This window comes from Elephantulus edwardii, unplaced genomic scaffold (genome assembly GCF_000299155.1).
Source record: "Elephantulus edwardii isolate Elephantulus edwardi_28Jun2011 unplaced genomic scaffold, EleEdw1.0 scaffold00116, whole genome shotgun sequence".
Taxonomy (NCBI): Eukaryota; Metazoa; Chordata; class Mammalia; order Macroscelidea; family Macroscelididae; genus Elephantulus; species Elephantulus edwardii.
Genome location: NW_006399866.1, coordinates 3,500,969 through 3,514,725, shown reverse-complemented (window position 1 = coordinate 3,514,725; position 13,757 = coordinate 3,500,969). Strand labels below are relative to the sequence as shown.

Genomic DNA, 13,757 nt, shown 5'->3' with positions numbered 1-13,757 from the left:
GGGAGGGTGGGGGGACGGCGCAGGAGAGGAAGGCCCTCTATGAGGTGGATTGATTCAGTGACTGGGATAATTGGGATGGGAGTGTCAGAGACAGTGCGACTGGCACAGGACGGAGCGGAGTTTAGGGCTGTTGTACATAGGGTCGCTATGAGTCGCAGGCTACTCGACGGCACATAACAACAACATATTAACATTAATAGAACATAACATTAATTTTTTTAAAGGTTGAGCAACTTTTAGAGATCATTATGTAAATGCTAATTAATTGCTGAAGAAAGCACATATATTTTTTGCCATCTTTAGTGTCGTAGTCTGTAGAATTTCTTATATTTTTCTCTGTTATTACAGTGGATAATCATCTGTGTTTTGAGGGCTTTTCTCCTTGGAAAAGGAGTCCTGGGGATACAGTAGTTAAAGTGCTCAACTTGCTAACCAAAGGATAGGTAGTCCAGATTCACCAGCTTCTCCATGGAAGAAATATGTGACAGTTTGTTTCCAAAAGGGTGCAGATTTGGAAACCTTGGGGAGCAGGATTGCTGAGTAGGAATTAACTCAACTGCAGTACATTTAGTTCTTCATTTGGTCTGTTCTGAGCAAAGATACACAAATGAGATGTAAAACCACTTATCTGGGTCAAGTGTTACTGATTGCTGTAGAAACCTTTAGTAATAGATCTCTGCTATCCACTGTGGTATCTACAACCATATGTATGTAACATTGAGCACTTAAAATGTAACTGGTATTAAGATGTATCAGAAAAAAAAAAGATGTATCAGAAGCTTACAATACATGCTGAATTTCAAAGACTTAGTATGAAAAAAAAGTAAAATGTTTGTGGGGTTTTTTGTTTGTTTGATGCTTTTTTTGTTGTTTTTGGTTTTTTTTTAAGTACCTCATTGCATTTTATTTTTCACTGAGGTTCAGAATAGCATATAATGACACTGAGATACTGTTTTGTTTTGTTGTTTTCTTTGCAGCTACTTCAGTGCCCTTATCTTGGTAGAAGGCATGGATATTGAGTCCTTGCACAAGTGTGCTTTGGATGACAGACGAGAACTGCACCAGTTTGCCCAAGATGGGCTTATTTGTCAGGTGAACTTGGAACAACCTCTTTGCTTTTGGGAATAGTTTATGTTGTTCTCTTTCTCATTGCCGTAATGCCAGAACTGACTTATAGCTGACCCTCCAATGGGTTTGCAAGGCTGTAAGTCACATGGGAGGAGATTGCTCATCTTTTTTCTGCAGAGCAAATGGTGGTTGTTAGGTGCATTAAGTCCATTTCAGTGCATACTGACCTTATATGTGCAACAGAACAAAACTGCCTGGTCTTCCATCATTGTTATAATTCTTGCTTCACTTGAACTCACTGTTGTTGAGGATTTTTCTCAATGACCCAGTCCTCTACTTTACCAAGCATGATGTCCTCTGGGCACATTGGTGATCCCTCCTGATCCAGTGTCCATAGTATGTGAGATGAAATCTTATCATCTTTCCATTTAATTAACATTTTGGCCATATTTCTTCAACCATATATGCTTATTTTTAGTAGTATATTCAGTATTCTTTTTCAACACCATTATTCAAAGGTGTCTGTTCTTCTGTCTTCTTTATTGTATGTCTTTCATGTGCCTATGAAGTAACTCAAAATATCATGGTTTGATCAGGCACACCTTAATCCTAAATATGACACCTTTGTTTTTTAGTACTTTGCAGCAGATTCACCATTTGATTCCCGAGTGCTGTATGTGTGGGCATTGACTATGGTTCCAATTAAAATCCTTAAGAGCATCAATTCCATCATTCCATTAATCATAGTGTTGCTCTTTTCTTTGGTGCCGCTGGGGCAATCGGCTGCTTCACCATGAAGCTGAACATCTCTTTCCCAGCCACTGTCTGCCAAAAACTAATTGAAGTGGATGAACACAAACTTTGTATATGTTATGAGAATGAATGGCCACAGGAATTGCTGCTGACTCTCTTGGTGATGAGTGGAAGAGGTATGTTGTCTGGATCAGTGGTGGAAACAATAAGCAAGGTTTTCCCGTGAAGCAGGGTGTTTTGACCCGTGGTCGAGTTTGCCTGCTGCTGAGTAAGGGGCACTCTTGTTACAGACCACGGAGAACTGGAGAGAGGGAGCATCAATCATCTGTCTGGGGTTGCATTGTGAATGCCAGTCTGAGTGTTCTCAACTTGGTTATTGTCAAGAAAGGGGAGGAGGATATCCAGGACTGACTGATACCACTGTACCTCGCTGCCTGGGGTCCAAGAGAACCAGTAGAATTAGCAAACTCTTCAATCTCTCCAAGGAAGATGATGTCTGTCAATATGTTGTGAGAAAGCCACTGAACAAAGAAGGCAAGAAACCCAGGACCAAAGTACCCAAAATTCTGTGTCTTGTTATGCCACGTGTCCTGCAGCACAATCGCCAGTGCATTTCACTGTAGAAATAGCGCACTAAGAAGAATGAGGAGGAGGCTGCAGAGGATGCTAAGGGTTTGGTCAAGAGGATGAAGGAAGCCAAAGAACAACGCCAGGAGCGGATCACCAAGAGGTGGAGGATGTCCTCTCTTAGAGCTTCTACCTCCAAATCCGAATCCAGTCAGAAATAGAATTTTCTGTGTGTAGCAAATAAATAAGTTTGCATATTTAAAATAATAATAATGATGATGATGATGTTGCTGATTGGTCCAACTGAAAATTTTTGTTTTCTTTGTGTGCAATACCTACTGAAGGCTGTAGTTTTTGATCTTCAGGTGTTGTTAGGTGCCAGCAAGTTGAATATGACTATAACTACCCTGTGAATGACAGATCTGAACCTTGTCCTATCTTGTGCCATCCTGATCATCTCCGATACACTTGAACCCATTGCTACAGTCACTGTGTCAATCCATCTCGTTGAGGGTCTTCCTCTCTAGCAAACCCTGCACCTTTCCAAGCAAGATGTCCCTCTGCAAGGAATAGTTTATCCTAACACCATGCCTTATCCAGTCCATGGTCTTTGCAATTACTTGCTATGCATCAGAGTTGGATAATGACTAAGAATGACAGAAGATGCCTTTGAGTTGTGATGCTAGAGAAAGGTCTTGAATATAGGATGGACCGCCGCCAAGGAAACATAGATCTGTCTTGGAGAGAATGAAAATCAGTTTTTCTTTGGAGGCTAGGATTTTGAAACTCCAGGTCTTACATACTTTGGCCATGTGGCCAGGAGAAACTGGTCCTTGGAGAAGGAAGAGAGGAAGACCCAGGATGAGATGAATTGATACTATGACTAAGGCAATGGAAGTAGGCGTGTCGGAGTCAGTGAGACTGCCTCAGGACAGGACAGGCTTCAGAGGTATTGTACATAGGGTCGCTATGAGTTGCAGGCGACTCAGCAGTACATAACAACAGCATCAAGCCCAAAGTATGTGAGATGAAGCTTTGTTATCCTTGCTTCTAACGAGCGTTCTGGCTGCACTTTCTCCAAGACATAGCTACTTGTTCTTTTGGCAGTCCATGGGATATTCAGTACTCTTCTTCAGCACCACAGCTCAAAGTCATGAGTTGTTTTGTCACCAAGTGCATTAAATCCTCTTTGATTTGAGTGTCATCTGCATATTGTAAATTGTTAATAAGTCTTCCTCCAGTTCTGATGTCTCATTCTTTTTCATATAATATAGCTTCTCATATTATTTGCTCAGCACATAGATTGACAAAGTATGTTGAGCGGATACAACTCTGACACATGGTTTTCCTGATTTTAAACCACATGCATGTCCTCTCGTTCTGTTCAAATGACTGCCTCTTAGTCTATCTCTGGGTTCCTTTTAAACACAGTTAAATGTTCTAGAATTCCCATTCTTTGTTATATAATTCATAATTTGTTACTAGTCCACACAATCAGATGCCGTTGCATAATCAGTAAAACACAAGCAGTTATCTTCCTTGTCTTCTCTGCTTTCAGCTAAGATCCTGATATCAGCAATGATATTTCTTTCTCATTTAATATCCTCTTCTTGAAGACATGCATAGAGATTCTTAAGACATGCATAGAGATTCTTATCGGTATACTCGCAACCATATTATAATTATCTTGAGTAAAAATTTTACTTGTGTGTGATATTAATAACGTTGTTTGATAATTTTTTCCTTCTATTGAATGGGCAACCAGTGGGGTGTCTAGCTAGATTTCTTGGCCCAGATGTTAGTTCTTCTTCTATTGTATCTGCCTATTTAAACATCTCAGTTGATATTTTATCAGTTCTTGGAGCTTTGGCTTTGTTTGTTATCTTCAGGGAACTTGGACCTCTTCCCTCAGTACCATCAGTTCTTGATCTGATCAAATGGTTGGATGTCAGCATGTTGTTACTACTGTCTTTTGATGCTTTCTGTATTGTTCAGTGTTTTGCCCACAGAATCCTTTACTAGTACAACTTGAGGCTTGAATTTTTTCTTTAGTTTCATCTTAAAATGCCATGTATTTTCTTCCCTTTTGGTTCCTTGGCATATTTAATTTTAATACGTTGTTGTCTTGAATCGCCTTTTGAAATCTTCTTTTTGGCTCTTTTACGTCATTTCATGAATTTCAGTTACTGAAGTTGTAGAGCAAATTTCAGAGTCTCTTCTGACTTCTATTTGGTCTTTCCTTTTAATGACATTGTCCTTTATGATGTCCTTGATATCATTAAAAAACTTGTTTGCTCTTCAGTAATTAGTGCATTAAATCTATTTGAGATAGAATATAAATTCAGGTTGAATATTCTCAAGGTTGAATTTGGCTGTCAACAACTGCATGTTTTTCTCCAGTTTTGAATAATGATTTATTGTTTATAGTATGTTTTTAGCACTTGGCTTTGTTAAGTTTTCACTGGGATAGAATTTGAGAGTCTATGCTGTTAAAAAGCTAGTTGCATTGGATAATAACCTCAGTTGTTTTTGTGGTTTTTTTAAATTGAAATTTTAATGAGAGTTTATAGAGATTTTGGATTTCCATTCATTCATTGTTGCACATTATTAACATCAGTTTTGTCAGTCTACAGAGGTGATGTCTAGGACATCAGGTATAGTGAGTCATTAAGGTGGTACAAGAACAAAGAATGCCCAAGGACAGAATCTTGGACATAGTCTGCCTAAGAGGGCTTGTGAAAGAAGAGCAAGGGGAATGACATCGAAGAGGAATAGGTAGAGAGAAAATAAAATATTTAGGAGAGTTAACGAAGGATGACAGTAAAATTTCCAGTCTTCCATTTGAACATATATTTTATAATCATAAAATGAGACTGTTTGAAATATGAAGCAGGGAGAATGTGAGTAAAAGGAAGAGGACTTAATGTTGTGGTTGGATTTTCTAGAAGAGTAAAATTTAAATCTTAGCGTGGAAGAGAGAAACTACTAGAAGCGAATGAACAGCATAATGAAGAATCGTTTTGAGGAGCCTTGATCCATTCTGTCTATTGACACAGATGTTCTTTCTCCTTAGGACATGGACCATTTGATGTTGACTTTTGGGGACATTCCGCATCATGCTCCAGTGCTTTTGGCCTGGGCTCTCCTCCGTCACACTCTGAACCCCGAAGAGACAAGCAGTGTTGTTCGGAAGATAGGTGGCACAGCCATCCAGCTAAATGTATTTCAGTACCTGACCAGGCTCCTTCGGTCACTTGCCAGTGGTGGAAATGATGTGAGTCAAAACTGTTGATGTATGGTGAATGGGCAGAGAGTGAGTGACACAGTCTCCTTAAATTAACCATCAGCCATAGTGTTGGTAATACTTGTATACAACGATATGGATAATGTAGTAACATCCCTCCATGTGTATAGAACTGCTTTATTAGGCTTTTTTTCTCCTGTCATATCCTTTCTTTCAGTGTATAGTTAAACAATTAGAGGTGGAAATAATTTAGAAGTGCAGTTTTTGTTTTTGTTTCTATGTATATATAATATATATCAGCTTTTCCCCCCCCTCATTTACTGGTACAAAAAATTTTTTGTCTTTTTTGCTTGTTTTAGTTTTTGTTCCCTTTTCTCTATTCTCATCTTTGTCAACCCTCCAAGATTGAATCTGTCTGTGTGTAAACTGTTCCATAGTTTTTTAGTCTTTCTTTTGTGTATGTGTCTACTGTCGAGTCAGGTCTGACTGGCACAGGAGGCGATTGCCCTCCTTCTCCAGCAGAGCATCTGGTGGATTCCGTCCTCCATTTCATGGTTTTTAAATATTAGTGTTCTTATACAATTATTCTTTGTAGGGGAGCTCTGGTGGCCTAGTGGCAAGGAGCTGCAACTACAATCCCAGAGGCACACGGTTCGAATCCACCAGATGCTCTGCCGGGAAAACGAGGGACAATCTCCTCCTGTACCAGTCAGATCTGATTTGACGGTACACTCACACAAAAATAAAATAAAATTTTTAAAAAACCACAAAAAAAATCTTAACAAATATTCTTTGTGACTGACTTATGTCACTCTGAATAGTTACTCTAATTTTATTCATGTTGTGTACTATTTTGTTAATTTTTTATAATTTACTTAATATTTAAATAAAGTATCATTTACATCTCTATAATAATTTCTTAGTGTGTTATTTACATAATATGTAAATAGAGTATCATTTACATAATACTTTTATTATTTGAATGTACCACAGTTTGTTTCTTCTTCTACATTTGAGTTTTTGTGCTTTTTTTTTTATTATAAATAGTGCTGCAGTAAACATAGCTGTGGTTATAACTATTAGTGTCACAGATCTTATTTCTTTAGGATATATACCTATTAGTGAGATTACTGGATCAAATGGATGGGTTTTTTTTAAATGGAATTTTTTTAATAGATGAAATTTTATTGCAAGGATCAGATGTTTCTTAGGACTCATCTAGCCTCATTTTTGTAGCTGGAAAACTGCTTGATATTGTTTATTAGCCTGCTGAACAGTTTCTTCAGAGACTGATAACACCCAAACATTTTTGGTTATCCTTATTTTTTTTAACTGTCATTTGCCAAGTTAAAGCAGCAGAATTTGATACAAGCTGAATGTCATTTCCTTCACAAATTAACTCATCTTTCTGGGCTTGTGATACTGAACAAACAACACCTGGTTTCACTTCTGAATATAATTTTTACCAAAGAAGTTCTAAATTTCAGCCAGAGACCTCTCCTCAGTCACAATGTTGATGGGCAAATGAGCATATACAGACCTCATCTTGTAACATAAGACCAGTGTAACATCTTTGATCATGTTCTGAACATAGCTCCCTACAGATGGTGTGAACTGTGTTCCTTTCTGTTCCCTCATTTGTCAACCGGGAGCCTCTTTTTTTTTCTTTCCAAGGAGATTGAACTCTACACTGATGTGATTGAAGTCGCTCTACAAGGTTCCCTGTGGGCCTTTCATGATAATTGTGTGGCCCTTCAGAGTAATGTCGACATTTTCAGGAATGTCGACAATCTTGTTGCTGAGAATAATCTTCATTCTTGCAGTAAATGTGGCAAAGAGCTCGAATGGCATTTTTATTCTCAACTGTCTTAAGGAAGCACCAAATGATTTTCCATAGTGGTTGTACCATTTTATGTTCCCCCCAACAGTAAATAAGGAATCTAATCTCTACACTCTTAGTGGCATTTGTTGTTTTTGTTTGTTGTGATTATTATTATTATACTTCATTCATGTACAATATTTTTCCCCCACTCTCTCCCTCCACCCACCACACTCTTCAACCCCATGATTTTCCCTTCTCCTTATCCTCCTCCCCTCTTGGCCTCTCTCCTTCCCTCTTTGTATCTCCTTACACATCTCACTGGTTATCCTTCTATTCTGATATTTTTTTTATTTTATATTGTTTTGATTTACCCTTCTATTTTTACAGTAATAGTCTTTTTTTTAAATTTTTTAAATTTTTTTAAATTTAGTAATAGTCTTATACAGTATTTATTCTTAGGCGCCTCAGTTCACTCAGCATTATGCTCTCCAGCCTCTTCTCTGTTATATAGTATTTTTCAAAATTATAGCTCTTGACTGCTGCATAGTATTCCATCATGTCAGTGTACCACAGTTTCTCAGTCTAGTCATTTGTTAATGGACATATGAGCTGTTTCCAAGTTCTTGCTATTGTGAATAATGCTGCTAGGAACATTGGTGTGTGAATCTCCATTTTCTCAGTTCTGTTTTCCTTGGGTTATATTCTTAACAATGGTATAGCTAGGTTCAGCTCTTTGAGGACATGCCAAAGTGCCTTCTAGAGTGGTTGTACCATTTTACAATCTAACCAACTAACCAACTCCACACCCTGTCCATTATTTGTTCTGTCTGTGTTAGGATTTAATTTGGTTGGCATGCTAGCTTACTTTAACATACTAAAATGAATCCTCAGCCAATACCATCTCACTTGTTAGCACTGGTTTATTTATCCAGTGTGATTTATGTTGATTGACGTTATATGGGTTCAGGCACCCACATTAGCACTTAACTTGTATAGTCTTTTCTCTAGCCTGAATTTGGTTTTCTTTTTCCCCATGCATAGTTTGATCATTTATAATTTTTTTCTTTTGTTCTCTTCTGTTGTGATGTGTATGATTTTGAATACCCTGTCTTTTCCTCTTTGCTTTCCTGATTATAGAACCAAATGAGGGAAATCATGAAGATTTGTATCCCCTTCCAATTTGTTTACTAGAGCTACATTAATAGAGTAAGATTAGGCTGAATCTGGGAAAGAGTTGTATTCAGAATTATTGACCGAGATTCGTTTGTCATTACAGTGTACTACCAGTACTGCATGCATGTGTATCTATGGACTCCTTTCTTTTGTTCTTACTTCACTGGAGCTGCACACGCTGGGTAATCAACAGGTCAGTATTTGGCTTTCATGAGCTAATCTGCACAGCCCTAAAAAGTCATATCCCTAAAATACCCCTTTGTGGCTGATACTATTTTCCTTAGTGAGATGTTAATTGTTTATTGTGTTCCATTTCCATTATTTGTATTATACAAATAATATGGTACGTATGAATGATAGAAAACTCTGAAAATATTGATTTGAAATATTGAAAAGAAGAAAACTGTGATCTCACACAGAATAAATTTACCATTTTGATATATTCCTCCTTTCTGCTCTTTAGAATATCTGTCCCAGTCAGCTGTGGATGTTAATATATTTTGTAATTTGTTTAATCATAGCTATGTTTTTAGAGGCTGGAAATCACATGGGAGGAGATTACTCATCTTTCTCCCTTGGAGCAAGTGGTAGATTAGAACCATGTGCCTTTGGGTTTGCAGTACAAATCTTTAACGTCCAAGCCACTGTCTTATTTATCTCTCCATCTTATGATGAATATTTAGATTATTTCTGTTGTTGTTGTTGTTGTTATGTGCCGTCGAGTCGTTTGCGACTCATAGCCACCCTATGTACAACAGCCCTAAACCGTACTCTATCCTGTGCCAGTCTCATTGGCTCTGACACACCCATCCCGATTACCCCAGTCACTGAATCATTCCACCTCATAGAGGGTCTTCCCCTCCTGCGCTGTCCCTCTACCCTACCCAGCATGATGTCCCTCTCTAAAGACCTGTCTCTCCTTACAACATGTCCAAAGTATATCAGACGAAGCCCCAGAATCCTTGCCTCCAAGGAGCAGCCTGGTTTAACCCTCTCTAGGATGAATCTGTTCGTTTTCTTGGCAGTCCATGGTACATTCACTACTCTTCTCCAGCACCACAGCTCAAAGGCGTCAATTCTCCTTCTGTCCTCTCTGGTGCATAACAAGTGATTGCAAAAAACATGGCCTGTATCAGGCGCACCTTAGTCTCCAGAGAGACACCGCTGCTCTTGAGTACTTTAGAGAGGTCCCTAACAGCAGACTTTCCCATCACAATACGTTTTTTGATTTCCTGGCTACTGGTGCCAAGAGTGTTGACTGTGGAGCCGAGAACTGAAGCTGTGAACAATCTCAATCTTTTCGCCATCCATCCTGATGCTACCGATTGGTCCAGTGGTGAGAATTTTTGTCTTCTTGACATTGAGCCTCAGTCCATACTGAAGGCTGCAGTCCTTGACCTTCTGCAGCAGGCGCTTCAGGTCCTCTTCAGTTTCAGCAAGCAGGGTTGTGTCATCTGCATAACGCAGATTGTTGATTATTTCTACCTTTGACTATTAATACTGTGATGAATATTGATGCTATTATATTTCTTATTATTGTTTATTAAAATCTCATTTTAAAATCACATCTCATATTTGTTTGATTAAAATGAAATTTTTTCATTGGAGAAAAGTGAAATTGGCCTTAATTAAAGAACTCAAATTCCAAAACTCTATAACATTGAATGGAGCTCTGGTGGTGTAGTTTGTAGTGTTTCCCAAAGGTCATTCATTCCTTTCTGATGGTTTGAATATACCAGAGTCTCCAAGGAAGAAAGATGGGCGATCTCCTCTGGTTCACTTTACAGATTCAGAGCCATGCCTTTGAAGGTCAGCTATGAGTTGATTTCAACCTGTAGGCAATGAGTTTGAGCTTTTTTAAAAATATAGAGCAATCTGAAATGCATGTATAGGATTCTTCTGTATACCAGGAAGGATAGTGCAATAATTAACATGCTTGGCTGCTAAGCTGAAAGTTAGTATTGTTCACTGAGGTGCCTTGGAAGAAAGGCATGACAATCTACTTCTGAAAAATTAGACATTGAAAACTAATAGAGCACTGCTAGTTTGCCACACATATGATGGTCATGAGTCAAAATCAACCTTACAACAACTAATTTGTTATACTTGGAGGAGTAATACTAACATTGGGTTTACAGGAGTGCTAGTGCTTGTATTTAAAAAAGAAAGAAAATTAACTCTGTAGGCATTTATTAAATTCCCAGTGTATTCTAATCTAAGCTAGAGGCTAAGAATGAAATAAATTTGAAAAGACTGTGAATCATTTACCTGAGGCCAATAACACTTCATATTTATATGACATTTTAAAATTTTTAATCTACTGCATTATATATATTTTTTTTTTAATTTTGTATTTCCTGTGTTTGTGTACCATCAAATTGAATCTGACTGGTACAGGAGGAGATGGCCTCTCCTTCTCCGGCAGAGCATCTGGTGGATTTGAACCACATATCTCTGGGATTGCAGTGCAGCTTCTTGCCACTAGGCCACCAGAGCTCCCCTTGGCATTATATTTTTTAATTGTGAGTTTTACAAAGGTTTATGGAATGGTTGGGGTTGGGGTTTCGTTCATTCAGTGTTGCACATTTTCCTCCACCTCTTGTTTCAGGTTGTTGTCATACATATAATGCTTATCATATATTCCTTTCAAACAGTTCTTCCCCTCATTTGTTCCAATGTAGTATTCATTAATGATCCCCTCTTCCTATTCCGCTCCCATATCAGTCCTATTTTATGACAGCAGTGTTATGTAGTGTTTATCCTTTTATGATTAAGATATTTCACTCAGCATAATGTTTTCCAGGTTCATCCATGTTGTGTAGTGTTTTATGAATTCCTTGTTTTTTTCAGTGCTGTGTAGCATTCCATTGTGTGAATGTACCATGATTTTTCTATCTGTTTGTTGTTAGGCAGTTGGGCTGCATCCATCTCTTTGATAGTGTGAATAATGCAGCAGTAAACATAGGTGTACATGCATCTATTTGAGTTATGGCTGTTGTTTCTTTAGGGTATATTCCCAGTAGTAGAATAGCTGGGTCAGATGATATTTCTATTTCCAACTTTTTGAGACAGTGCCAGACCACCTTCCATAGTGCTGGTACCATTTTACATTCCTACCAGAAGTGAATAAGAGTTCCAATCCCTCCACACCCTCTCCAGCATTTGTTGTTTGTTTCCCTGTTGAACTTTGCTGTTGTGGCTGGGTGTATTTTTATTTACTTAATACTTACTGCAGTCCTGTGACACATATACTGTTGCCATTTTATGGAGAAGGAGTTTAAAATTTAGAGAGGTTTATTGTCTAACATATAGTAAATGATAAGGTAGAATTTCCTCACTTTTTAAACTCAAAAGTATATTTTTCTGACATAGTATGTCAACGTGTGTAGTGTTTTTATTTCAACAGAATATAGTTTTTATAGGGTATTAGGTTTAACCAGGGGAAATAAACCATTTTCTTTCCCTTTTATCCAACAGGATATAATTGACACAGCATGTGAAGTACTGGCAGACCCTTCTCTACCAGAACTATTTTGGGGAACAGTAAGTTTGTCTGAGGGAGTCATTCTACCGTATTCTCTGTGGCAAAAGGTTTTAGCTTTTTGGTAACAGGTCCTATACTAAGCACTTAAGAGTAGTTCTTATTTTATCTTCACAAAAATTTATTAAATAAATACTAGATAATGTCATTTTGCTAATGGGGAGATAGTCAGAAATGTGAAATTACTTTTCTAAGTTCACACAATTAGAAAGAGATAGCACCAGGATCAGGGCTCAGGTCTGTCTACCATCATAAAACTTTTCAGGGTACTTTTCAAAGAGTTGTAAATTTATCTGATGATAATCTTCAGTCATCAGGATTTTTGCTGTTTCGAGTAAGAATTTGCCTGAGTGGGAACAATTTCTCACCAGCATTTGTCTTAGCATTGACACACCTCAAAGGTCCAGTTGATGAATGAGCCTGGTTTCCTTTCTATTCTTCTTCCTAAAATGTTGTCTAATCTTATAGGATCATTACATTCCTTTAAAAAGCTGGTGTGAAGCAGTATTTAGATTAAGGATTTAGGTTTGTAATTCCTGACATAGTATTTGGTGATTTGTTACCTTAGCAGAAACATGTCCAAAAGTAAACATTGTCTTCCTATAGACAGAATGACAAAGGAAAAGGTTACTGGAGAGAATGGCAATCTTTTTTTAGGTCCTGAGGTAATCAGTTGGTAATCTTTTCCTTAGAAATCTGAAATTATTAAGAAAAAACTATGCCTGCCTCAAGAAGAAGATTATTTTATATTTTCTTAGGATTGCTAGGCAATTTGAAGATGTGTTAATGTGAGGATACTGTGATGGTCAGTGACTTTTCCTCACCATAGGAGCCAACCTCTGGTCTTGGAATCATTCTGGATAGTGTATGTGGAATGTTTCCCCATCTTCTTTCTCCACTCTTGCAATTGCTCCGAGCACTTGTATCAGGAAAATCCACTGCCAAAAAGGTAAGGTGTTCACCAGATGCCTAAAGAAAGTGAGAAATTTTTTTTAATCTTTTTGTTGTTGTTAGGAACCCCTTTTGCTTTCCACATTGAATTCCATTATCATATCTATAGTTAATCTGAAGTTGAATGAAAAATGCCAGAGATCATGCCTTAAATTCTATACAATTAAATAAAAATCTGTTTAGTATAAGTTCCAATTTTAGATGTGATAGTAAGACATACTATAAAATGTCTTTAAACTCTAATTAGAAGGGGATAATCATTATAAAAAATTATTAATCTATAAATGTCTAAGTGACTAAAAAGCTGACAAATATTATGTAAGTAGTGAATATACTACCATTCATGAGCTGGAACCATCTCTGCAATGAAGGTGGAACTTGATTTAACTATTAAATAATAGAGAAGATATTAGGGGGCCTCTGGTGGCCTACTGGCAAGAAGCTGCGCTGTAGTCCCAAAGGTGTGCTGATCGAATCCACCAGATGCTCTGCTGGAAAAGGGAAGTCTGCTATGCCAGTTGGATCTGATTTGATGATATACAACAAGAAAAAGAAAAAGAAGAATAGAGATGATGCAGAGACAATTTAAAAAAGAGGCACCGTGGAGGCCTTGTAAGAAGTTTGAGAAGTCATCACAT

The 13,757-nt window shown here is 37.7% G+C and overlaps 1 protein-coding gene across 1 annotated transcript in view; it reads left to right on the top strand.

The window, feature by feature from the left end:
- NUP188 (nucleoporin 188kDa) overlaps positions 1–13,757 on the top strand; it is an 84,864-nt gene that overhangs the window by 42,892 nt on the left and 28,215 nt on the right. Inside the window, exons 10-14 of the mRNA XM_006892477.1 lie at positions 978–1,092; positions 5,462–5,662; positions 8,731–8,820; positions 12,105–12,170; positions 12,998–13,117. Coding sequence (XP_006892539.1) covers positions 978–1,092; positions 5,462–5,662; positions 8,731–8,820; positions 12,105–12,170; positions 12,998–13,117 — 592 coding nt within the window. The remainder of the gene's footprint in view (positions 1–977; positions 1,093–5,461; positions 5,663–8,730; positions 8,821–12,104; positions 12,171–12,997; positions 13,118–13,757) is intronic.